Below are 27,096 nucleotides of genomic sequence, written 5' to 3'. Positions count from 1 at the left end.
CCCACACACACACACACACACAAAACTCACGGACCAGAAAGAGACAAGTGAACAGAAACAGAGACAAAATACAAAACCACAAAAACAACCCGATCGGATCATAACAGAGTAACATGCATGATGTGCACTTTTAAGTGCACTTTCACACACGCTGTACGCGTCACTGTGATCATGCTTTTGATACTGTTGACCATAAAATTTTATTACAGAGATTAGAACATGTCATAGGTATTAAAGGCACTGCGCTGCGGTGGTTTGAATCATATTTGTCTAATAGATTACAATTTGTTCATGTAAATGGGGAATCTTCTTCACAGACTAAAGTTAATTATGGAGTTCCACAAGGTTCTGTGCTAGGACCAATTTTATTCACTTTATACATGCTTCCCTTAGGCAGTATTATTAGACGGTATTGCTTAAATTTTCATTGTTACGCAGATGATACCCAGCTTTATCTATCCATGAAGCCAGAGGACACACACCAATTAGCTAAACTGCAGGATTGTCTTACAGACATAAAGACATGGATGACCTCTAATTTCCTGCTTTTAAACTCAGATAAAACTGAAGTTATTGTACTTGGCCCCACAAATCTTAGAAACATGGTGTCTAACCAGATCCTTACTCTGGATGGCATTACCCTGACCTCTAGTAATACTGTGAGAAATCTTGGAGTCATTTTTGATCAGGATATGTCATTCAAAGCGCATATTAAACAAATATGTAGGACTGCTTTTTTGCATTTATGCAATATCTCTAAAATCAGAAAGATCTTGTCTCAGAGTGATGCTGAAAAACTAATTCATGCATTTATTTCCTCTAGGCTGGACTATTGTAATTCATTATTATCAGGTTGTCCTAAAAGTTCCCTAAAAAGCCTTCAGTTAATTCAAAATGCTGCAGCTAGAGTACTGACGGGGACTAGAAGGAGAGAGCATATATCACCCATATTGGCCTCTCTTCATTGGCTTCCTGTTAATTCTAGAATAGAATTTAAAATTCTTCTTCTTACTTATAAGGTTTTGAATAATCAGGTCCCATCTTATCTTAGGGACCTCGTAGTACCATATCACCCCAATAGAGCACTTCTCTCCCTCAGCCCCAACCAGTCCCAGCAGAAGACTGCCCCTCCCTGAGCCTGGTTCTGCTGGAGGTTTCTTCCTGTTAAAAGGGAGTTTTTCCTTCCCACTGTAGCCAAGTGCTTGCTCACAGGGGGTCGTTTTGACCGTTGGGGTTTTACATAATTATTGTATGGCCTTGCCTTACAATATAAAGCGCCTTGGGGCAACTGTTTGTTGTGATTTGGCGCAATATAAAAAAATTGATTGATTGATTGATGTAAAGTAGTTCAGACAAATTCATGGGCCCTGTATGTCCCAGGCCCCAGTGCGATGGCATGTGCTGCAATGTCTGTTCCTACCCCACGAGACAAACCACAGGGGGGACACACACAGATGACCAACAAAGACAAAAGCCCGACAGGGGACAAGACACGGATGCGACCCGAGAGCACACACAGGAGGTACAGAGACAACAGGGAAAGAAGGACAGACACACACACACACACACACACACACACACACACTCTCTGAAAGCCACAGGGGGCGTGGCAAACAAATCGTGAACAGAGGACACAATCAGGCAGTCAGAAGCAGACCCAACAATTCTGTTCTATTCTAAAGAAATAAACTGCTATTATAATTGTTTGGACTTCAGTAAAGACTAAATTTTGTCAAATTTGAAAAGACCGAACAGGTTTACTTTACAACAAGATCGCAAATATTTTCAAACAAACCAGTGTTTTTTTGTCGTCAATCATTCACTCTGACACTTCCACATCAAAACACTTACTCTTTCTTCTCTTTTCGCTCTTTCTTCTTTTTCTTTCTTTCTTCCCTGAAAGATGAAAGAATGTTTCCGCATCATATTTAACTTTTGTCTGAGAGAATATTATGAAGAATTAAAGCATTCCTGTTTTATTCTGAAACAGGAAGCTGTAGCTGTCATATATGTGCTTTTTGTGATTTGGACAAATAAACCTCATTCTGATTTGTCAATTTTTTGGCACATTTTTTTGTTATTAAAACTGTTTGTTTTAATTCATTGCATCAGACTGTAAATGTGTAAAAGGGTTCTATTTTGTTTGTGGTTCCTCTTACTCGTCTTTGTTGTTGTTGCTGTTTACGTTGAATAGAACTCCGGCTCCTGCTCTGTCAACAGCTCTGAAACAAACAAAAAGAAACAATTGTTCAATACAACATTAGTTTGCATTATCAATATAAATAACGTTTTTGTGCGTCACCCTCATTTCTGCATCGTGCTGCTTCTGCAGTCAGGGGCACTGCGAACAGCACCGCCTGAAGGGGGCGCCATTGACAATCTGTTATTTATTCTGCAGACAATTGCACCTTGGAAACCAAATACATATTTGCGAGTCTGATCTAAATGCCTGGGGAAAGGACGTCAAGCTCCTTTTATGCATAATTTTCCTTCTCCATCTGAGGAGCGGAATTGTTCAGAGTTTGAGACCCACCTCCATCCCGACAGCAACCACCACATTGCCATGACAGTTGAACTCTGTCGTCACGGATCCTGCCCAAGTTTTCCAATTAGGAATTCTGACCCGAATGGCCATTCTACTGCACTTTTCTGAGTCACAGCACTTTTTTTTTCAGAATTTCATCCATCCATCCATCCATTTTCTTCCGCTTTATCCGGAGTCGGGTCGCGGGGGCAGCAGCTCAAGCAAAGCCACCCAGACCTCCCGATCCACACACACCTCCCCCAGCTCCTCCGGGGGAACCCCAAGGCGTTCCCAAGCCAGCCGAGAGATGTAATCCCTCCAGCATGTCCTGGGTCTTCCCCGGGGCCTCCTCCCAGTGGGACATGCCCGGAACACCTCTCCAGCGAGGCGTCCAGGGGGCATCCGGAAAAGATGCCCGAGCCACCTCAACTGACTCCTTTCGACGTCGAGCTCCTCCCGAGTGACCGAGCTCCTCACCCTATCTCTAAGGGAGCGCCCAGCCACCCTGCGGAGGAAACTCATCTCGGCCGCTTGTACTCGCGAGCTCGTTCTTTCGGTCATGAGCCAAATCTCATGACCATAGGTGAGGATCGGAACGTAGATCGATCGGTAAATCGAGAGCTTTGCCCCCCTACTCAGCTCTCTCTTCACCACGACGGTCTGATACAGTGACCGCATCACTGCAGATGCTGCACCGATCCGTCTATCGATCTCACGCTCCATCCGTCCCTCACTCGTGAACAAGACCCCGAGATACTTAAACTCTTCCACTTGAGGCAAGGACACTCCACCTGAAGAAGGCAAAGCACCTTTTTCCGGTCGAGAACCATGGCCTCGGATTTGGAGGTGCTGATTTTCATCCCGGACGCTTCACACTCCGCTGCAAACCGCCCCAGTGCACGCTGAAGGTCCTAATTTGACGAAGCCAACAGAGCCACATCATCCGCAAACAGCAGAGACGAGATTCTGTGGTTCAGAATTTCAAGTACAATTAAATGCAGCATCAACCAGCAGCTACAACATGCTACTATAATCATTACTGTAGCGCCACCTGCAGGCAGTTTCCAACATAGTTACATCAATCACAATTCAGGAAATAGAACCCAAACAGCAAAACATGTCCCACCTTTCCTCCTCAGTGATGTCTTCTGCCTCTTTCTCCATATCCTGAAGAATGATGGTGGGCAGAGTTGATCTAGCAACAAGGGGCGAGACTATCGGAGCTACTTTGGCCATTGATGGACACTTCCTGTGACTTTCTGTTGGCCAAAACACAGTGTTATTCTTCTGAGTTTTGCTGAAGTCTGGGATCATTTGCTGGTGATGCTCTCACAGAATCCACCACCAACCCATCTCAGGTCCTGGATGGTAACCACCCAGAGAGGAGCCTGGTCCATTCCCAATGGTTAAAATGTGGCTTTATTCTGAAGCCCACGGCTGATCACTCGTACTTTATGTCAGTGTTATGTGTACTTTGTGTGTAAACAACACAAAGAACTGCAAACATTAGCAGTGAGTGTGCTTAGCAGCTGGCTTTGGTTATACTTTCTACGGAGGTTATAGCATGGTAACAGTTAGCTGTTTTGCTGCTACCACAACAGTAGCTAACACTGATAGTTCACAAAAATGACCTGTCTGAGCTTACAGTGAATCTGGAAAGGATTCACTGTGCTTCACTGGTTCCACATTTTGTTATGCAACAGCCTTATTCCAAAATTGATGAAATTCATTTTTCCATCAGAATGCTACACACAATACCCCATAATGACAACATGAAAAGCTTTTTTGATGACCCAATCTAGAGACCGAGGAGATCCACAGGTTCTAGATTGGGTAGTGTTTATAAAATAGGTAGCTGACATTTTTCAGGGGCAGAAACAAATTTTGCAAAGTTTCTATAATGATTTTAACTGAAAGTGCAGGAAATTAAAATGTGAAAGTTGTGTCAATAATTGTATTAATTACTTGGCAAATTTAGTTGGTGCTGAAGTGGCAAGGTTGAGATATTTCCTTTGTTCAGAGCTTGTCTGGCTACCAGTGTTATGTGTCGGACGCAGCTCGGAGAACCGACCAGCGTTTGAAGGACCCAGTATGAAATAAGCAGAGCACGGTACAAAGGCTAACTGAATTTAATACATAACAGTGATACAAAAAATAACAAAAGAAAGTGCGGTCTGGCGTGGTGCGCTCCCAGCAGCGCTAACGGTCCGGAGCCAGAAGCTGTTCGGACCCAAGGACCCCGCCGACACCCCCCAGGTGGCCGCAACAAACCGAGTCTGTGAAAGAAGGAACCATTATGTGAGTCCACACTCTACACACAGAGAGAACACTTAAAGGTGTACAAACAGCAAACACTTCCTGGCTTGATTACTAATCAGCTTCCCAACCTGCAGGCATGGAACATCCAGTTCACAAAACTCCACTGCAGTGGAAGCCGATACATGACTAACATACAGCTCAATATAAAAAGGTGTGAGGGACACCACATTTACTGACTGTATAAATGTTAGTCACAAAATCTAACGTACCTCAGGAAGTGTGCTGACGAGCGTGAAACCTCACCCCCTCCTCTTTCACAGACCGTGCATCAAACCCTGGACGTTCTCTGCATCCACTGATGATGAGATGGCTCCCGAGACGACGATCTCACCCGTCTGGTCACAAGGTCGAGTCTCTGGCAAATACACACTGTATACTCCAGTCTTAAATGCCACCATGTTCCAATCCATATAGATGCACCTCAGCTGTGAGTCCTGACGAGCCGCAGGTGATCAAGGTGAGGTCCTGATAACCTCAGCAACACAGCCACTCAGTCCCAAATGCAAGCCACCTGGAAGGAAAAACAAAAGACAGAAACAAAAAGGCAGCCAGGCCCCCCAGCCATACAACAACCAGGGACTGATTAATGGTGACATCAATGTCCATTGTTCACTGTTACCTAATATCCCTAATTTCTCCAAAAATATTAGTCATAGGAACTTCACATTTTGGCGGTGTTCATCCTTGAACCAAAATACATAAACATACCACACGGCAAATGTCAGCTCTCCCCAGTTTCTACGTGATTTCTACGTGAAGGAGAGAGCATATTTCACCCATATTGGCTTCTCTTCATTGGCTTCCTGTTAATTCTAGAATAGAATTTAAAATTCTTCTTCTTACTTATAAGGTTTTGAATAATCAGGTCCCATCTTATCTTAGGGACCTCGTAGTACCATATCACCCCAATAGAGCGCTTCGCTCTCATACTGCAGGCTTACTTGTAGTTCCTAGGGATTGTAAGAGTAGAATGGGAGGCAGAGCCTTCAGCTTTCAGGCTCCTCTCCTGTGGAACCAGCTGGGGGGTTCCCATGATGCACCCAGTGTTTCCTTTTTATTCACCTGTTTTTGCTCTGTATGCAGCACTCTGCATTTAATCATTAGTGATTGATCTCTGCTCCCCTCCACAGCATGTCTTTTTCCTGGTTCTCTCCCCTCAGCCCCAACCAGTCCCAGCAGAAGACTGCCCCTCCCTGAGCCTGGTTCTGCTGGAGGTTTCTTCCTGTTAAAAGGGAGTTTTTCCTTCCCACTGTCGCCAAGTGCTTGCTCACAGGGAGTCATTTTGACCGTTGGGGTTTTTCTGTAATTATTGTATGGCTTTTGCCTTACAATATAAAGCGCCTTGGGGCAACTGTTTGTTGTGGTTTGGCGCTATATAAATAAAATTGATTTGATCTGATCAAAGTTTTACACACACACACACGTCACTTGGCTTTTAATATATATAAAAAATTAATAAATCACTTGTACATATGTATTCACAGTCTTTGTTCAGTACTTTGTTGATGCACCTTTGGCAGCAATTCCAGCCTCAAGTCTTCTTCAATATGATGCCACAACCTTGGTGCACCTATCTTTGGGCAGTTTGGTCCATTCCTCTTTGCAGCACCTCTCAAGCTCCATCAGGTTGGATGTGGAGTGTCGGTGCACAGCCATTTTCAGATCTCTGCAGAGATGTTCAGTCAGATTCAGGTCTGGGCTCTGGCTGGGCCACTCAAGGACATTCACAGAGTTGTCCTGAAGACACCCCTTTGATATCTTGGTATCTTATATATCTGTGTGCTTAGGGTCATTGTCCTGCCGAAAGATGAACCGTTGCCCCACTCTGAGTTCCAGAGTGCTGTGGAGCAGGTTTTCATCTAGGATGTCTCTGTACATTGCTGCATTCATCTTTCCCTCAATCCTGACTGCTGGATTCAGTTTCTGCTGCTGAAAAACTTCCCCACAGCATGATGCTGCCACCACCATGCTTTACTGTAGGGATGGTGCCTGGTTTCCTCCAAACATGATGTCAAAGAGTTCAGTCTTTGTCTCATCAAACCAGAGAATTTTGTTTCTCCTGATCTGAGAGTCCTTAAGGTGTCTTTTGTCAAACTCCAGGTGGGCTGCCATGTGCCTTTTACTAAGGAGTGGCTTCCATCTGGACACTCTACCATACAGGCCTGATTAGTGGATTGCTGCAGAGCTGGTTGTCCTTCTGGAAGGTTCTCCTCCCTCCACAGAGGAATGCTGGAGCTCTGACAGAGTGACCATCAGGTTCTTGGTCATCTCAATGACTAAGGTCCTTCCCTGATCGCTCAGTTTAGACAGGCGTCGAGCTCTAGGAAGAATCCTGGTGGATCTGGACTTCCTCCATTTACAAATGATGGAGGCCACTGTGAGCATCGGGACCTTCAAAGCAGCAGAAATGGTTCTGTACCCTTCCCCAGATTTGTGCCTCGTGACAATCCTGACTCTGAGGTCGACAGACAATTCCTTTGACTTCATGTTTGGTTTGTGCTCTGACTGTCAACTGTGGGACCTTACATGTAGACAGGTGTGTGTCTTTCCAAATCATGTCCAATCAACTGAATTTACCCCAGATGGACTCCAATTAAACTGTAGAAACATCTCAAGGATGATCAGCAGAAACAGGAGGCACCTGAGCTCAATTTTGACCTTCATGGCATGTGATTTAGTTTTGTTTTATTTTTAATGGGCAAAAATCTAAAAAGTTTTTCAGATTGTCATTTTGGGGTATTGTGTGGAGAACTTTGGAGGAAAAAAAAAAATGATTTAATCCGTTTTGGAATATGTAACATAAGGTGTAAAAAGTGAAGCGCTGTGAATACTTTCTGAATGCTCTGTAAGAAACGTTTCGGCATAAGTTGTAAGTTGATAACACAACTAGTTGTTCAGAAAAGTAAAAGAAACATCATAAATGATAATGTTAGAGTTGACATAATTAACACAAGGTAACCCAAACTGTTGAATCCGGATCTTGGCCTGCTCACAATAGTTACTGAATGTTTAGTGTAATTTAAAATAATTTGTTGATCATATAAATGAGAAGCAGAATAAAGCTAACTACATGTACAATAATTTACATAATTTTTAATTTCCTAACACCACCCTTATGCAGATTTTGCTCTAAATTTAATCTGTATGCCTAAAATGTACTCCATAGGTTTCAGTAAGTAGCATGAACAGTAAACAAACTGCATTAATTATATTTTCCATCTGAATCAGAAGCTCAAAACACTTTACAATGATGCCTCACATTCACCTGTTCTCTCTCTCTCTCTCTCTCTCACACACACACACACACACACACACACACACACACACACACACACACACACACACGCACGCACGCACCGGGAGCAACTGAAGGGATAAGATGAATAATTTCCCAGTGTGCTGGGGATTTTAGATCCTCTGGTCTGAAGCCAACTGCTTTAACCACAAGACCATCACCCCCAAAACATGATCATAAAATATATGAACACAATAAAATATATGAATGTCATGAAAATGATAAAATGCCTTAAACGTGTCATTATCACACCACCTTCATTTCATTATCTCCTTACCCGTTCGTCGATAAGCTGTCACCGTAGGCTTCGTGGTCTAGATCCAACATCCACATGTCAAACACGTAGCCATAGAAACAAAGTACACCAACCTGAACTGAAACTTGTCAAAAGATTGAATCCTCCAAAATGTGTCATCCAAAAAGAGAAGGTGCAGAGGCTGAAGGAGGAGGAGGTTCAGTGGCTCCAGATTCTCCTGTGTCACCCTGACACAGATAAAAGGATTAAAGGAGGATCATGGCGCCGTGCGCTCCATCCCAGGCCGCCATCCATCCAAAAACAATACATCCTCAGTAACACAATGACAAATCAAAGGACACACATTTACAGAAAATCTATTTCAGAAAGAAAATTACCAACAGCTTTCTCCATCACAAACAAACAAGATAAAATCAGTTTTTAAATTCTCCTATTTTCAGTGGTTTTCCTGTTTCAGAATGTCAATCAATTATTCTCATGGGTTGTGTTATTCTTATGTACAGAAGTGTATTGCATTCACTTGATAAATTTTTTGGTTTGTTTTTCCAGAGTAAAATTATTTCTGTTTTTCTGAGTAATTTATTTTTAGGTTTGTTTTTTTGACAGTTTTTTCAGTTTTTTTTTTTTTTTTTTTTTTTAACTATTTCTTGAGTCACCACGTAGCCAGCCTGAATGCATTTCAAATGCATCATCCTGTATCCATGGAGCATACTGTATCTCTCCAACTGATCCTGGAGAAAAACTGCTATGGCAAAGTCCTCAGATGCCTGCGTAGAGTCGGCAAACTAACGATGATACAATCTATATGATTTAAAGACAGGACAATCTCCCAGTGTCTTAAACCCAGATCAAAGTAAAACTTGATTAAACTGAACAATGTCATGCTTGTTACCAAATTGAGTTCTCAATGAATGAATGCATCTTCAAATGCTCTCTAAACTTAGAAAAAAAATTGGTCCGAAAAACAGAAGAAAAAAAAAATTCAGAAAATCAGGGGAAAGATACTCTGAAAAACCAACCATAAAATAAATTACTCAGAAAAACACTAATAATTACTCCAAAAAACAAATCAAAAAATAAATTTATCAAGTGAATGCAATACACTTCCGTACTTATGTGATTTCCAGTTGTGTTGTTTTAGTTTTTTGTGTTGTTCTGGTTGCATTGTTTTGGTTTATTGTATAGTTTTCGTTTTTGTGTTGTTCTGACTGTGTTGTTTTGGTTTTTGTATTGTTTTAGTATTCACTAGCAAAGTACCTGTCCTTCGGATGGTGAAGAGAGAGTGTTCTAATTATGAGTCACTGACCCGGGAAAGTGTGCAGCAGTATACTGAGACAATATATTAGCTTCCAAAAGAAAGCTTTCAAAGCATTTTGAAGTAGCAGCTATAACAGACACACCGAGCCCTTATTTAACCCTCTAGAGTTGAATGACGCGCCCTTGCATAAAAAGTCACGACCTAATTAAGTGGATGTAACACTCAATCTGCTCCACTCTGAGGCTCCCTTTAAATGTTTGTTGAACATGGAGACGTCATCCTTTATAGCACTTTTTAAATTTTGTTAATAGACCCGAGTATAACTTGACTTATGAGTATTTTTTTTTACACCATGCCTTTTAATGAATATCATTGTCATGTTTTGCTGCACGTTTATGAACACACAGGCAGCCAAAAGGATCATTTCCTTCTCTACTGCAGCACCGACAGCAGTGGGGAAAAAAATATGATTCCTTCTTCCTCATTGGTTGGCTGGCTTGTGAATTTTCCACCAATCAGAAGTCACTAACACCACACGTTTGATCACAGCCCACCCACCCCATGTGGGTCTGATTGTGTGATCGCTTTCTCTTTATTACTGGTGGAAAGCCTGTGAGGTTAGCATTTTGTTGTTTGACTTATTTATTTATTTATTTTGTAAAAATGAGGTGTTTTATGAATGCGGAGCAAGTGCTTGAGTTATTTTTTGAACTGGAGGAAGACGGAGCGCGCAGCGCGTTGTCAGAGTCTGAAACAGAGAGTGAGGATTCTGGTGCTGAAAGAGATGATCCCTCTTTTGTTCTGGAGGAGCAACCAAAGCAGGTGGATCCACCAACATGCACACGGAGATCTGATCAGAGGGTTGAAGTGCGCGTTTCTGTTTCCAGATCCAGATGTCCACTCAGACATGCAGCAGAGACATGCCCCAGATGTGACTGCTGGAACACGAAGAAGGACACAGACACCGCTCCAGCAGTAAGAAGATTTCAGCTTCAGGGAACTCCAGGAGTCCAGGTTGAGACACTTTCCATCCATAGTCCAAAACACCTGTTTCTTTTGTTTTTTGCAACTGACACAGAACAATTTGCACCAACACCAATAAAACTGCTGCAATAAACAAGGCATTATGGAAAAAATACAACTGGACAGACATTGAAATGGAAGATCTGTACAAATTTTTTGGACTTCTGATATACATGTTGTTGGTGTCACTGCCAAGTCTCCACGACTACTGGAAACAAAGTCATATTTTGTCTGTGGTCTTTCCAGCGAAAGTAATGTCCAGAGACAGATTTAGATCGATAATCTGGAACATCCATCTAAGTGATCCAGATGAGGATGTAGAAAATGATAGAAAAAAGGGAACAGCAGGTCATGACAAACTGTTTGGAGTCAGGCCTCTTTATGATGACATCCTCAGGGCCTACCAGGCTTATTACCACCTGAGAAGGGAGCTGGCAGTGGATGAAAGGATGTTGGCGACGAAGGCAAAAACTGTAATGACTCAATATTTGAAGGAGAAGCCAACAAAATGGGGCATTAAACTTTTTGTGTTGGCTGTTTCAAGTAATGGCTACACACAAGTTCACCATTTACACTGGCAAGACTGTGACCACAGGTGAGCACGGGCTGTCGTATGATGTGGTCATGAACCTGATCCAGCCATCCTCGCTTAGTACTGGGTACCACATTCATATGGACAATATTTACATGAGTCCCAAACTGTTCATGGACCTGGCTAATGTGAAGTTTGGGGCATGTGGCACATATAGGGAGAACAGATGAGGATGCCCCAGAGGAGGGAAAATGCTCTCAGAATAAAATCTGAAAGAGGATCTATAAGATGGATAAGAGAGGGACCTCTGGTGTCTGTAAAGTGGATGGACACACGGGAGGTATCTGTGTGCTCCACCATCCATCATGTGTTTGAGTGAGACAGAGAAGGGTGAAGGATGGACGCTGGACGGTGAAAGACATTCTCTGTCCTACCCCAGTGTTGACATGGGTGGAGTCGAACTATCTGACCAGCTCATCCAGTACGACTCCACCCATCAGAAAACTGCATGCTGGTACAGGACAGTGTTGCTGCATTTCATTGACATTGCAACCACGGATTCATCTTGCATCATGAGATCAGCAGCGTCAAGCAGGTGCAGCCCAGACACACAAGGACTTTATGGTGGAGCTGGTGTGTCAACTGTAGCACAGACAAAACAGGTGTCCCACAGAACAGGAGCCAGAACCACGTTCCTGTGCCAACTGTGACAGGCACAGATCCTCACCAAAAAGGCAGAATGAGGTGCCAACTGTGCTTTCAGGTAGACAAGAGAAGTGACACACTGTGGAAGTGTCAGACCTGAGATGTGCCCCTCTGTTTTGGACAGGAATTTAAATTTTTTTTTTGGAGTGGCACAAATAATTTTTGTGGTATCTTATTTTGACATTTGATTGTTTTGTAAATAGGTTAGCATTAGCATTTCCTGCACTATATGTTTTTGAAATGTACAATTTATATTTACATTCTAAATCTTAGTGCTATGACATTTTATAAATAATTGTATTAAAAAAAAATGCCTGAAGCATTTCCTGCATTTATGTAAATTGTATTCAACTTTGGGTTTTTTTTTTTTTTTTTGCTATATTTGTACATATGTTTTTGAAATTTACAATTTATATTTACATTTTAACCGTATTCAGGACTTTAGTGAGCACAATATGGACAAAGCAATTGCCATAGGGTCCAATGGACCCAAAAAGTCCTGAATAGGGTTAAAGTTTGTGGTTTTCACAGTTAAAAAAAAACAAAAAACAAAAAAAAAAAAACTACTTTTTTCTACTTGGATTTAGGGTTAGGGCTTTGTGTGATTTTAAGTTCACTGTGTTAATACAGTCAGTCAGACTGAATGAGAAACTGTAAAGTCACACAGGTGAGGTTGTGCTGAAAAAAATGACACCAAACAGGGCCAGGTAAACAACACTTTTTAAAAGGTAAATTATAAAGGTAAAACCAAAGTTAGTCAAAAACGGCCAATTATACCCTGGACTCCAGAGGGTTAAAAAGGTTTAATTTTATCCTTTAAGTTCTAATAATTATGAAATGACTGACTTTGTAGTGTAATGAAAATGAATGTACCTTTTAATTTTTTCTGATTATGTTATGAAGTTGGCAATAAAATTTATTTATCTGTCACAACACCAGGTGGCCGTAAAAGACTTTTGCAGCAGTAACAGCGCCACCTAGTGTATCCTAAGTATGACGGGAATGACAAATTATAATAAATTAGGAGAATGCACGAAATTCAAGGCAGGACTGGAAAGAAAATGTAATGGGTGCCATTACTGAGCCATTATCTAGATTTACAAAATTTCATAGTATCTCACTCAGCCTGCTGACAAAACTTGTAATGTCTACAAAAAAAAAAAAAAAGCACAACCTGTTTATTTGATCCTATACCAACAAAACTGTTTAAGGACCTGTGGTCCACTCTTGGGCCGACTGTGCTGGAAATTATTCATTTCTCATTAACTTCTGGATCTGTTCCTAAATGTTTCAAATCTGCAGTGATTAAACCATTACTTAAGAAACCTAATCTTGACCATAGTGTATTGACAAACTATCAGCCGATATCAAATCTATCATCTTGTTCTAAAATTCTGGAAAAAGTGGTGTCACAGCAGCTCGTAGACTATCTTACTGAGAATAATCTCTTTGAGCCACTGCAGTCTGCTTTTAGAAAATATCATTCCACAGAGACGACTCTCACTAAAGTGGTGAATGATCTTCTCCTTACAATGGATTCAGACACCACTACGGTTCTGTTGCTGTTAGATCTCAGTGCTGCATTTGATACCATGAATCATCATATTCTGCTCGATAGGCTGGAAAATCATTTTGGGATTACTGGGAGTGCCCTTGCATGGTTGACGTGAGGGATGAGCGAGTACACCACTATCTGTATCTGTTCAATCATCTAAAATATCTGTATCCGTATCTGTACTCGTAGTGGGCGCAGCCTAAACTGGAAGTGGGTGTGGTTTAACCCAAAATGGCTGGAGCTTAAATCAGTACATTTTAAGTCTGAAATTGATATGGATTGATCAGAAGTTGCTATATTTATTGTTGATTTGAAAACTATTTACAGAACAGCCTCAAAACTGACATTCAAATCAATGTTTTTGATCACAAAAGTAAGAGAACTATTTACAGAACAAGTTTTTTAATGAACTCAGAACATGAATATTCTTAAGTGTATGAATGAATATTTACAGACCAGCCTCAGAATCGAGAGTCAATGTTTTTCATCACAATAGTAAAGGAACTATTTTACAGAACAAGTGTTTTATAAACTCAGAACATGAATATTCTTAAGTGTGTGAATGAATACCAGAACAGCCTCAGAATTGACATTCAATGTAGTAGGAAATTATGAACTACTTAGTATGTATGAACAAGAGTTGTCATACTCAACTTTTTAAATTTTATGATCAAACTGATTTTTTTTTTTTTCAATTAATTATTTTTACTACCTAATGTTCTTGGCATTTTTTTCCCCCCACACAAAGTTAAACAATATTGATTAAGGTGTGTGTGTGACTGTCTGTGTGCACATGTGTGTGTGACTGAGTAACTGTGTGAGAGGGAGAGAGAGAGGTTGTTTGACTGACCAATTTATTTTTATGAACTGCAGTGAGAAAGTGTCAGATACTGCATGCAGCTATATTCAAAAATATTAATATAGGCTACTTTGTGTGTTCAGCTATGTGTGTGTGTGTGTGTGTGTAAGTGGTCTGTAAGACTGTTTATTTTTTAATGATCTGTGTGAATTCGGTGATTCATGCAAACAACCAGTGATGGCAAACAAGGAAATAATATTTCTGTGTAGGCTCTCAGTTGTCCAGGTGGTTTCCATAGTAGAGAAGCTTGAATCTTCGACTGGACTGGGTTGCTTGACGTGAGGACGTTTCGCTTCAAATCACAGAAGCTTCCTCAACTAAAATTCTTGCTGTGGTAGTCTGACTTCTGTCTTGACTCTTGTAGAGAAGAATAAACCAGAAGCCAACAAAAGCTGGAGTTTTTAACCTAACCAGACCCCTCCTACTGAGAGGCTGACTGCTATAGGGTAGTGACTAAACAATAGCTCTAATTAGCACCTATTGTGCTCTAGTTAGCACTCTCCTAATGATGGGATGGAAGCCTCCCCTGATGGCTCCCTTGATGACGTGAATGACTCATTACCATGAACAAAAGACTGAAACTGCTTTGACCCGAGTACCCCATTGTAAACAGGGGACAAAGCGTGTCTGAGACCCGCCCCCCCGGTTAAGGCTGGGTTTCAACTGTTTTACAAAGAATGCTTCCTTGCTTCCTCTCTCACCTCTCTCTTTGAGAGAGGTGAGAGGTGTACATCACATACATCACACTGAAAGTGAGGAACCTTGGGGTAATTTTTGATCCTATGCTGTCCTTTGACCTCCACATTTGAGATAGTATGAGGACTGCTTTCTTCCACCTGCGAATTATCGCAAAGATTCATCCCATCCTGTCCATGGCTGATGCTGAGACCCTGATTCATTCGTTTGTCTCTTATAGATTGAACTACTCCAATATTCTATTTTCTGGTTTACTGCAGTCCAGCATTAGGGGTCTCTAACTGGTTCAAAATGCTGCTGCCAGCCTTTTGACATGAAACCTAAGATATCTTAGGTTATCCCCCCCGGGGGGGAACTTATACTGTTACACCGCCTTCTGAAAACCTCCCCCTCCCCTCAGCAGAAAACAAATCAGAAAGCAAACAACAGCAGTTGAGAGGATTCACAGTGGCTCCTCATGTATCGGAAAACATCACGGGTTGGTGGTTCTAATTAACTGCAAAATATGGGCAATTAAGGGAATTTGTCAAAGAGACATGATGCGTGTCCGTAACTAAAGAAGATATGTGAAGATAGAGAGTGCAGAGATGATGTCTGAGGTTAGCAGATCCATAGAACACTGAGGGCAAAAAAAAGGACCTCCACGCTTAGTATATAGATGTTCTGATTGTGTTGTTTTGGTTTTTCTGTTGTTCTGATTGTGTTATTTTGATTTGTATGTAGTTTTAGTTTTTGTGTTCTGATTGTTTTGAATTTCTGTGTAGTTTTGGTTTTTTGTGTAGTTTGTGTTTTGATTGTACGAGGTCTGTGAGAAAAGAATCCGACCTTTTTATTTTATCTAAAAAACATATGGATTTGAATCATATGTTTTTATGTCAGCCAAGCTTGAACCTTCGTGTGCATGCGTGAGTTTTTCCACGCCTGTCGGTTGCGTCATTCGCCTGTGAGCAGGCTTTGAGTGAGCACTGCTCCACCCCTCTCGTCGTTTCATTGCGAGGAAATGGCGGAATGATTTGGGCTTTATTCCATCAGAATTTTTTCAGAAACTGTTAGAGACAGGCAGCTGGAAACCATCCGAAAAATTTATCTGGCTTTCGGTGAAAATTTTACGGGCTTCACAGAGAATAAGGACTGTTACTACAGCTTTAAGGACGGCCCACAATGGCACACGGCGCGCCGCGCTCCGAGCCGCCATCGAGAGGCAGAAACCACCACATCATTTCTAAACGGATGGCTGTGTGGAGCCGGGACTGTCGTGTGCAATTTCTCTGGTTATCACAAGAGCTGGACATCAGCCATTTTCCAGCAGATTTCACTTTTAACAAGAGATTTTGTCATGGAAAGCCGCGCGGAGGCTTTGCGCGTCACGACCGATTCGCTGATGGAGCGAGACAAAGAAACACCTCCATTTTGGAGTGTTAAAGGACAAGTTGGGACATGCCTATCTCGGCTTTCAGTGCTTACCAGTCAAGTGAGTATAAAAGAAATTGTGGAGAGCTGGACATGTCCCAACTTGTCTGAATGAAAATCAAATTCAGCCACTGAAAAATGATTTGTGAAGTTGCACTGAATCCTGGGAAATGTGTGAGTGACATCAGAGTGAAGGAAGAAAGCAGAGGAGCAGCAAGGAAAGAAGAAAAGTAGAGGACAAAGGAGATCATTATGGTACAGTAAAGGGAAGAAAGAGAGAAGGGTGAAAGGACAGAATGAGTGAATGGTTGAAAAAAGGAGGAATGAAGGAATAAGTGGTTAAACAAGAGGCCAGAAAGAAGAGAATGAATGAAGGACTGCGGGAGGAAGTGAGGAGACGATGTAATCGTGCTGACTCAGCAGTGTGACAGCCTGAAGCGGCTTTCAAAGGATTATGGGAGATTTAATGCGCCATTAACTATGACTGATATGCAGCAGTCACACACTTTAAAGTTCTCATATTCCACAGCAGGAGGTGGTAGAGATAAAAATAAAAATGAAATGGTCATTCCATGCCAATTCAACCAGAGGACCCCACATGACCCCCTCAGAAAAATTTGAATAAAAATTCACAGTTGTTCCCCTACCAAAGAAATGGAATTTCCCCAAATTTTAATGATGTGAAAAATATGGTTTTTGGCCAACTTTGGAAAGGTATTTGTCTTAGAGTGTTGAAGCTACACCCTGAAGCTTAAAGTCCTGGGCAAAACTCACACTGCAAAGGCCATATCTGGTATCAAAACAATGGTAGCTGGCTTCAGGTTTGCTCAATCAGGCTTTCAAAACTGCCAAAAATGCAATTTTCTCAAAACATCTCGCTTTGATTGTGCACTGTGTCAAAATAGATGAATACATACACTTTGATGGTCAAGCTGCAACATTAGAATGTTTTAATTTGATATTTCAATGAAAAATGTGGTTGTGAGGCAAACACTGAAATTACTCAATTTCCATTTTTCACACAAATACCCTATAATTGAACACAAAAATCACCAGGTGTCCAAATGATAAAAAATTTGAAATTTTAGTTTCAGTTGTACTTTGAAAGTTGGTATGGATTATGTGTCCGTGGTCATAGAAATGTTGTCACTGTGTGAAAAAAATAAAATACAAATATTCCTTTGACACCTATACAAATACATAGTTCAATTTTTTTTTTTTATCAATTGGACACCTGGGGCCTCAAGTACAAAGACTTGCGTGGTCTTTCCACTAAAAGTTGGTGTACACCAAAACCCTGAATCTGGCATAAGCACAAATATATTCAGATGTATGAAAGTGTGGCATGAATTCAAGCACGTTCCGTTTGTACATCCCTCTGAACGTGAAACTGATCGTAGAACCAAACTCCTCCCTGACCACGCCCTATTTAAATATGCAATTTCATGTAAATAAGCCCTTTGAGCAGGAATTCCACATGATGTCACATCAGACAAGAACACAGGAAATAAATTATACTATATGTTGTGGTGGCAATAAGAGAAAACAAAGTCAGAGAATTTAATGTTATTTATTCATTCCAACATACACTCAACAAAAATATAAATGCAACACTTTTGGTTTTGCTCCCATTTTGTATGAGATGAACTCAAAGATCTAAAACTTTTTCCACATACACAATATCACCATTTCCCTCAAATATTGTTCACAAACCAGTCTAAATCTGTGATAGTGAGCACTTCTCCTTTGCTGAGATAATCCATCCCACCTCACAGGTGTGCCATACCAAGATGCTGATTAGACACCATGATTAGTGCACAGGTGTGCCTTAGACTGTCCACAATAAAAGGCCACTCTGAAAAGTGCAGTTTTGTTTTATTGGGGGGGGATACCAGTCAGTATCTGGTGTGACCACCATTTGCCTCATGCAGTGCAACACATCTTCTTTGCATCATCCGTGAAGAGAACACCTCTCCAACGTGCCAAACACCAGCGAATGTGAGCATTTGCCCACTCAAGTCGGTTACGATGACGAACTGGAGTCAGGTCAAGACCCCGATGAGGACGACGAGCATGCAGATGAGCTTCCCAGAGACGGTTTCTGACAGTTTGTGCAGAAATTCTTTGGTTATGCAAACCAATTGTTTCAGCAGCTGTCCGAGTGGCTGGTCTCAGACGATCTTGGAGGTGAACATGCTGGATGTGGAGGTCCTGGGCTGGTGTGGTTACATGTGGACTGCGGTTGTGAGGCTGGTTGGATGTACTGCCAAATTCTCTGAAACAACTTTGGAGACGGCTTATGGTAGAGACATGAACATTCAATACACGAGCAACAGCTCTGGTTGACATTCCTGCTGTCAGCATGCCAATTGCACGCTCCCTCAAATCTTGCGACATCTGTGGCATTGTGCTGTGTGATAAAACTGCACCTTTCAGAGTGGCCTTTTATTGTGGGCAGTCTAAGGCACACCTCTGCACTAATCATGGTGTCTAATCAGCATCTTGATATGGCACACCTGTGAGGTGGGATGGATTATCTCAGCAAAGGAGAAGTGCTCACTATCACAGATTTAGACTGGTTTGTGAACAATATTTGAGAGAAATGGTGATATTGTGTATGTGGAAAAAGTTTTAGATCTTTGAGTTCATCTCATACAAAATGGGAGCAAAACCAAAAGTGTTGCGTTTATATTTTTGTTGAGTGTATATAGGGGTTTGTCCCTTTCTCCCATGACTGAAGCTGACATACACTGAAATGGCAACAGAACACTGCACACGGCGGGACACCCTGCAAACCCAAACAAAACACTGCAAATTTACTTAAAAAACACACCACAATAACTTGGACACTGCAAACAATACCATGTCTGAGAATAGGTTTCATTACGGCAGGCAACAGGTGTGTTTTTTTTTTTTTTTTTTTTTTAAGGGGACAGTGACCATTGACAAAGGAACAAACAAAAAAGAAATAAAGTTAGTCCTCCCTCCAAGCTGTACTGCCACCTAGGCCGAACCAACAAAATAAACAATTACAAAAGAAAACAATACATTTCTATAAACTTTTAATATTTAAAACGATTAAAACTGTGTTGTACCTGTGTGTCGCGAACGCCTCACACACAGTCCTCACAACCACACACCAAGTCGTAGTTCTCACACCGTTCTAATACAATACAACAATAAAACGTAGCATTTGGCATTTATACATTTAAAATATAGGCGCACACAACTGCAAAAACTAAAAACTCACCTCAAAGAGCAAACCACTTTCACGTAGCGTGGGAAGCGCACGCAAGCCCAACATCTGTCATTACCAGCACATTCTCTTTCCCATCTGTAGAGGACTGTAAAACAGTCAAGTTTATAGCCAGGATCTCATGAGGCCAAGATGCTTTGACTGAACCCATATAAGTTTTTACTTTTGGATGCATAGCTTTAGACAAAACACATCTATTACAATTTTTGCACCACTTCTCAATATCACTGTACATATTTGGCCAATAATACCACCTGAAGCGGACCAAAGACAAGGTGTGCTCTACTCCCTGACGCCCATGTTCATCATGGAGTGAGCAGAGAATGCGCTGTAACAAACACGGGGGGCAACACCAGCTGCTGAACCTCCCCCTCTGGACTGTGGGCTAAACGGTAAAGCACTGACTCTAGTCTCTTTCAACAGCCACACTGATGCACCAGCTCTCTCGAACCCTTACTCATCTCCTGTCTCTTTAGTATTAAGCATTCTCCTCTCAATATTTAACAAATAAAAAAAAGCCAATTACGTGATCTTGAGATTGTAATACAGAAATATCAGACAGAGCCAACCCAAGTAAAGCACTTATTTCTGTTTGTGATCTAAAAACCTCCTCTCCCTCACCCAAACCCTCATCAGCAACTAAGTGAAGGCGGGACAGCGCATCTGCATCTGCATTTTGTGATCCAGGGTGGTACTTTATGGTCAGATTGAAAGAAGCTAGCTCAGAGGCCCATCGCTGCTCTGCAGCCCCCAGTTTTGCTGTGGACAAATGACTCAACGTATTATTGTCTGTAAATACAGTACATTTATTGCCCAATAAATATTCCCTACATTTCTCTGTAACTGCCCATTTAAGGGCAACTAGCGCCAACTTCATGGAGCTGTATTTGCTCATATTCCGCTCTGTCGGTTTCAAACTCCTACTAGCAAATTCAATGGTTCTCAACTTACCCCCATGCTCCTGTAATAACACCACACCTAGTCCCCCATGGCTCGCGTCTACTTCCAGGACAAATGGCTTCTGGAAATCTGCATAGGTGAGGACAGGAATTGTTATTAATGCAGATTTAAGCCTGGAAACAAACAAACAAAAACAAAAAAAAACTGTTCACACTCAGCATCCCAAAAGTCAACTAAGGGCTTTCTGGGAGTTTTCCCTTTCCTACCTGGTGGGAGGAGCTTTGGCACTAACCGGTTTAAGGGGCCAGCCATATTCAAAAACCCAGCAATAAACCACCTATAAGAAGCGAAACCCAAAAAGGATCTTAACTCTGCCAAATTACTGGGCTGCTTCCAATCCTACACGACTGCCACATTGTGAGGGTCAGTGGAAACACCTTCAGCAGATACTACATGGCCCAAGTATTTCACACATTTCTGAAAAAAATTACACTTTGAGAGCTTCACCTTTAAACCCTGTGTTTTTAAGCGAGAAAGAATTTGCTCTAACCTCTCCAGATGTTGCTCAACAGACGAGGAAAACAATCACATCATCTAAATACAAAAGCACATATTGGTAGTGACAATCCCCAAACAAGTGCTCCACGAGGCGCTGAAAAGTACCTGAAGCATTACATAAACCAAAAGGCATCTGGTTAAATTCAAATAAACCAAAAGGTGTACAGAATGCCGTCTTTGCCTTGTCCTTTTCAGCCATTTCCACTTGACTATAGACCAGGGGTGGGCAACTTGTTCCAGAAAGGGCCAAGAGGGTGCAGGTTTTCTTTGCAGCCACTGACTCCACCAGGTGATTTCACTGATTAACTGACTCCATCTGCTCAAAGTGATAATAATAAGTGAAATCACCTGGTGGAGTCAGTGGCTGCAAAGAAAACCTGCACCCTCTTGGCCCTTTCTGGAACTAGTTGCCCACCCCTGCTAAAACCAGGCCAGGTCAATGTAGAAAACCACTGGGCTCCAGCCAAAGCATCTAAAGAGTCCTCAATTCTTGGTAGAGGAAAAGCATCTTTTCTTTTTTTGCGTTTAACAGTCTGTAATCTACACACGTACGTAATGTACTGTCCTTTTTTACCACCAGGACAATTGGAGAAGAATAGGGACTACTGCTCTCATGTATAATTTGACTTTGTAGTAATTGCTGGATATGACCACGAGCCAATTCATACTGTGAGGGAGGGATTCTTCTGTAAGGCTGACGCACAGGAGTTTTGTCAAGCAGTGGAATTTCATGAGTTATTAAGTTTGTGCAACCAACATCTAGTTCACTCTTTGCAAAAACTGTGCCGTACTTATTTAAGAGGGCTCTTGCCTGCTTTCTCCCAGGTTTTCAAACTCAGGTAAGTCTAACTCAATTTTGTTCGACATTATTTCTTGACTAACAACAAAAGCTACACAACTTTCAGACTCAACCAAAACTTGAACCTGCGACTGCTCCCCGATTATCTCATTTGCACAATAGCAAGTATTCTACGAGGTGTAAACCAAACATCTATTGTACTTACATTAGTGACTGACACAAATGCCCTACCTCACTGTGCTTTTACTAAGGAAGGTGAGACTAAAAGTCCCTCTGGAAGGGCAGTGTGTTCAGGCCCCAGGGGTTCAAACATCACATCCACAGCCTGGTCTAAGGGCACAAGTGGACAAGTAACAGGGACATCTTTCAAACTGCCAGCTGGAACACAAAAAGGCTTCTTACCCTGTACTTTCACAATACGAGGATCTGGGGAGCTGACCATGGCCTCCATCACATGGCAATATCTCAGGATTTTCCTCAGTCCAGGTGGAGCAGACTGGAGCTCTGGCACCTCCCAAAGGTCAGGGCCATGCATTTTCAACAGTTTGCAATAAAGAGAATTAAACACATTCATACCCACAACCCCAGATACGACAGCCTTCTTCAGTCTCATATAATCATCCGCTGGATCCTTAACAATTAATACCCCTCGGTGAGGGAGCAACACACCCAAAATGTCAACATCCAGCTCTATGTATCCTAGATAAGGGATTTTTAAACCATTAGCTGCCTTTAACCCCAGCCAACCACAGTCCTTCAATCCCTTGTTGGTTAGATGTGAAAAATTGTTGTTAAAGTAACTCAGTCAAAGTGGTCACCATGGTTCCATCCCTGGTTCTCAAGACCAGGCACCTAAGTGACTCTACTCCTTTCTACTCTCCTATTTTACTCTTCCCTTTTAGATATACCTTTGTATAGTGGCATAGTTCCACCTTAGAATTGGAATATAATATATAAGATATACCTTACCGAATTTTCATGGAGCCACTATCCAATAAACATGGAACACTAACCCCACCAAAACTGACCTCGGGCTCTAAACACTCTCCAATCAAATGGCTCATATCTGAATCAACTTAAAAAGTATTATGAGAGCCCTGTTGCCCACCCACCAGTGTTTGGCTCTGCACACTGGTGGGCTCTAGTTTCCCATTGGCTTTGACTTGGCTCTTTAGTTTGGCCACTTTGCTCACATCTAAAACAAATAGGCTTTCCATCGGCCGTTCGTCTAGGCTTGGTAAAGCGTGTCCTAGTTGGGGGACCAGTGCTTTCATCACTAAATCCAACTGAGACTGCTGTGCTTTCAAAAGAGACAATAATTCATTCTATTGAGATGAACCAGACAAGGCACTGTCACATAAAGCCACCATTTCACTAGAGGCCAGACTGAGCTCAGTATTCCTGTTTCTAGGCTGACGACCACATTGGGCCATTCAGTAAGTGGCTTCTGCTCTGGCCTCCTGAATAATAAAGTTCGGATTAGCACTAATCAAGTCTCTCAGTCTCATCTTTAGATCTTGATCTCTAACACCGTCACAAAACTGATGACACAAATCTTTAGAGGCGGCAATGGGGGCAGCTTCAGCATCACTTTTAGTTATCATATCCATCAAGTCCATTAAGGAGTGTGAATAGTCAGTCAAAGTCTCACCCTCGAGTTGTTTGCGGTTGTAAAACCAACGCTGTAGTGCAATATTATATTGTAAGGCCTTGCCTTACAATATAAAGCGCCTTGGGGCAACTGTTTGTTGTGATTTGGCGCTATATAAAAAAAAAATTGATTGATTGATTGAATATGAGAGTGCATGCATCCGTAAACTTATTTTAAGACTTTAAAGACTGATTCCATACATTCTATTTGGGCAGCAGGTAAAAATTAATCTCTGTATGGGCTGCACCCTCCAGGTGGCCAAACAATTTGTGCTCGCTCTTTTCCAGTTCTGCCTCTTGTTTGTGCAAAAGTCTCATTTGTTCTATCCACTCGTTCAGTGTCCATGAGTCTTTAGTGTCTACCTTCCCTGAAAATGATGGCAGCTTCTGATCCTGCTGCACCAGCATTACAGGGGTCTCCCAGTTGTTGCGCCACTGGAGGTGGACGGTGCCTCAGAGTCCCCAGCTGCAACTTTCAAAGCTGCCAGCTCACTTTTCAGTTCTTTTATGCACTGTGACATGGCCTGCTTCTCCGCCTCATCCGTGGCTGTGTGCAAGGGTCTCAGGCCAATCCACAGTCTCTAACACCGGTGCGTGGTCTTCCTCTTTTGCTCCTGCTGTCAATGGTCACTTCCCATCCTGTTCGTGACACCAATTGTTGTGGTGGCAATAAGAGAACACAAGTCAGAGATGTAATTTAATGTTATTTATGCCAACATATATAGAGGTTTATCCCTTTCCTCCATTACTGAAGCTGACATACACTGAAATGGTAACAGAACACCGTATACGGTGGGACACCCTGCAAACCCAAACAAAACACTGCAAATTTACTTAAAAAACACCACAATAACTTGGACACTGCAAACAATAGCATGTCTGAGAATAGGTTTCATTAAGTCAGGCAACAGTTTTTTTTTTTTTTTTAGGGGACAGTGACCATTGACAAACGAACAAACAAAAAAGAAATAAAGTTAGTCCTCCCTCCAAGCTGTACTGCCACCTAGGCCGAACCAACAAAATAAACTCACAACTAAACAAGGACAGCAGGCAGAAAAACACTGTAAAAATCCACACAAATACAACAATTACAAAAGAAAATATGCAATACATTTCTATAAACTTTTAATATTTAAAACTGTGCTGTACCTGTGTCGTGAAGGCCTCACACAGTCCTCTCAGCCCCACACCAGGTTGTCGCTCTCACACCGTTCTACACACAATACAACAATAAAAATGAGCATTTGCCATTTATACATTTAAAATCTAAGCGAGCTCAGCATCACCAGCACACATATGCGGCGTGCGCTTCTGGTCAGTGGCTATTGGGACAAACAAAGCCATGTGCGCAGCTGTCAGTGCTTGAGCCAGTACACATATCATCTGACATCATTCTAAACACAAGTTTGTGGGACATTGTACAGCTGGTACAGCTTATAATGGTCTTATTTTCTAATCTGATGCTGCTGCAGCACAATGCTGATGAAAGCTGTGTCCCATGCTTGACTGCACTTAGCACGCTCCAAGCCGGCAGTCAACTCCTACAGTTCTACCTCAGCCTCCTCCCTCATCAAGATGCGGGTGATAGGTTGTTGAAGACCAAAATTTCTGGTGTTCAGGTATCAAATCAGTTCACAGCTCACACCATATTAACCTTTTCTCCATCAGAGCAGTTTTCTCCAAGTGGGTCCATCAATTCCCAGCTCACAATACTGAGATCACTAAACCCTCCACACAGGATTTTGAATGCAGTGTTTTTACCCTTTCATCTCAACTCTCCCACCCTGGTTTCTTCTTGGGACTCCGCTGGAAAACCTCCCAAATATAGACATTTTAGTCCCCTCATTTTTGGAAGAAATAAACAATACTATCTGCAGTCTTGATGGAGAAGGCCCCCACCCACTACCTACACATTCCATGCTCCAATACCAGCTGTTTCCACCCCCATCCCTGTCATCAGCAGTGTTTATTCTCACCCCCTAAAACTGCCAAAGACAGGGGCTGATATCAGCTGATGCTTATCACAACAAAATAGGGCATTAAATTAATGGGAAAATAACCTCAGGAAAGTCAGATTTGAGCTGCCTGTATTATACATGGACATCCATAACATGATACAGACATACAGGAATTTTTTTTATTGTATCATACACAAATTGAACAACACATCTGACTGAGAGCATATGATACACAATAAACATATACAGGAAATTTGCAAAACATAATACAATGGATGATAGTAGTACAGTGTGCAAATAAGCGATAGAAACTTTCAGTAATAAACAAGGCTGGTACACACGTCATGGAAAGGACTTGGCCTGCATCCTCACACCCTCAAACCTTGATCAATGCTTTGTACAGACTTGAGAAGTGCTTATAAGTGCTTTAATTTGACTGCCGTCTTGAAAAAACGGTCGAATATAACCGAAAGTGCTGAATTACTGCACTAATTGCTTGAAATATTGCGAAATGTGCTAGATTTTCTTGAAGAAACACACATAAGAAGTGATGTACTGGGAAACATGACGCTTACTTTTGATGAGAAACGCCATATTTACCGCACGCAGTCGTGAGCGATATTACGTTGATTACGTGTCCGCCGTCAAGCACGTGCATTTGTTTGTCCCGATGCCTTCCCATCATCCCCCACGCGCCCGAGATGCTGAAAATGCTTATAGGCACACAACTGCAAAAACATTCCAAAAACTCACCTCAAAGCACACGAAAGCCAACGGAAACAACCTCAAGTGTCGTCGTCGTCTTCTTCTTCTTCTTCTTCGTCTTCTTCGTGTTTAATGGCAGTTGGCAACCAGCTTCTATGGAGCATTACCGCCACGGCAACAACTGACCGGGTGAAGTTAGACAGTAGTTCATTATTCAGACAGTAATTCGCGATGAAGCAGTTCTGGTTGTATTATGGGCAAAAAATGTTTTTAAAATGGAAATAAATGTGCCCTGTTGAATTCTACCTTTAAAACAAATCCAAAATAAAACAATGATTTGGTTTTAATGCTAAAACCAAAAATACAACGACAGAATATAGAAAGCGTAAACAGACATATACTCATTTATTAGGCTTGTGCTTTGAATTAAATATGTCAACTCCTTACATCTCAGTCTAGTCACAACTTTAGTTTAAAAAGTGCTGCAAAAACAATTATGAAAAGAACTGACAGTTACACATCAAAAAACAACGAGAAATAAAAGAATGACAAAAATTTAAAAATTAAAAATATAGTCAAGATGACAAGTGACTACTGTACAAATAATATACCCAATTCCTACAGTAAATATGAGAAAGCTTGAAGCCACATTATGTGTGGTGCACCATCTCTCCGACTGCCAGAATTTTCTATCCCCGAACTAAATAAAGACGAAGCGCTGCACTGAGTGAATGCGCGCTCCCGCGCCAGGGGATACTAATTCTGACGGGGACCCCACCCACGTGAAAAATTCCAGCAAATGGATTAAATGGTTAGTGCTCTGTTTGTGCTGGTTTGT

General features: G+C 41.8%; 1 protein-coding gene across 6 annotated transcripts in view; it reads right to left on the bottom strand.

Moving 5' to 3' along the window:
- The window catches only part of cnga1b (cyclic nucleotide gated channel subunit alpha 1b), a 68,981-nt gene extending 42,584 nt beyond the window's left edge, over positions 1-26,397 (bottom strand). Inside the window, exons 1-10 of one of the 6 annotated variants that reach the window (XM_034164061.1) lie at positions 26,307-26,397; positions 24,745-24,808; positions 22,348-24,234; positions 20,640-20,717; positions 19,683-19,776; positions 19,528-19,595; positions 8,508-8,621; positions 3,651-3,783; positions 2,160-2,222; positions 1,852-1,896 (exon numbers count right to left, since the gene is read on the bottom strand). In XM_034164061.1, coding sequence (XP_034019952.1) covers positions 1,852-1,896; positions 2,160-2,222; positions 3,651-3,783; positions 8,508-8,553 — 287 coding nt within the window. In that variant the 5' untranslated portion in view covers positions 8,554-8,621; positions 19,528-19,595; positions 19,683-19,776; ... (2 more) ...; positions 24,745-24,808; positions 26,307-26,397. Of the gene's footprint in view, positions 1-1,851; positions 1,897-2,159; positions 2,223-3,650; positions 4,637-8,507; positions 12,152-19,527; positions 19,777-20,639; positions 20,718-22,347; positions 24,475-24,744; positions 24,809-26,306 lie in introns of those variants that run through there. The other 5 variants (XM_034164062.1, XM_034164064.1, XM_034164063.1 and 2 more) reach the window with 5 other exon arrangements.
- Positions 26,398-27,096: the final 699 nt, after the last annotated feature.

This window comes from Thalassophryne amazonica, chromosome 23 (genome assembly GCF_902500255.1).
Source record: "Thalassophryne amazonica chromosome 23, fThaAma1.1, whole genome shotgun sequence".
NCBI classification, from domain to species: Eukaryota; Metazoa; Chordata; class Actinopteri; order Batrachoidiformes; family Batrachoididae; genus Thalassophryne; species Thalassophryne amazonica.
This window is presented reverse-complemented; position numbering and strand designations above follow the sequence as displayed.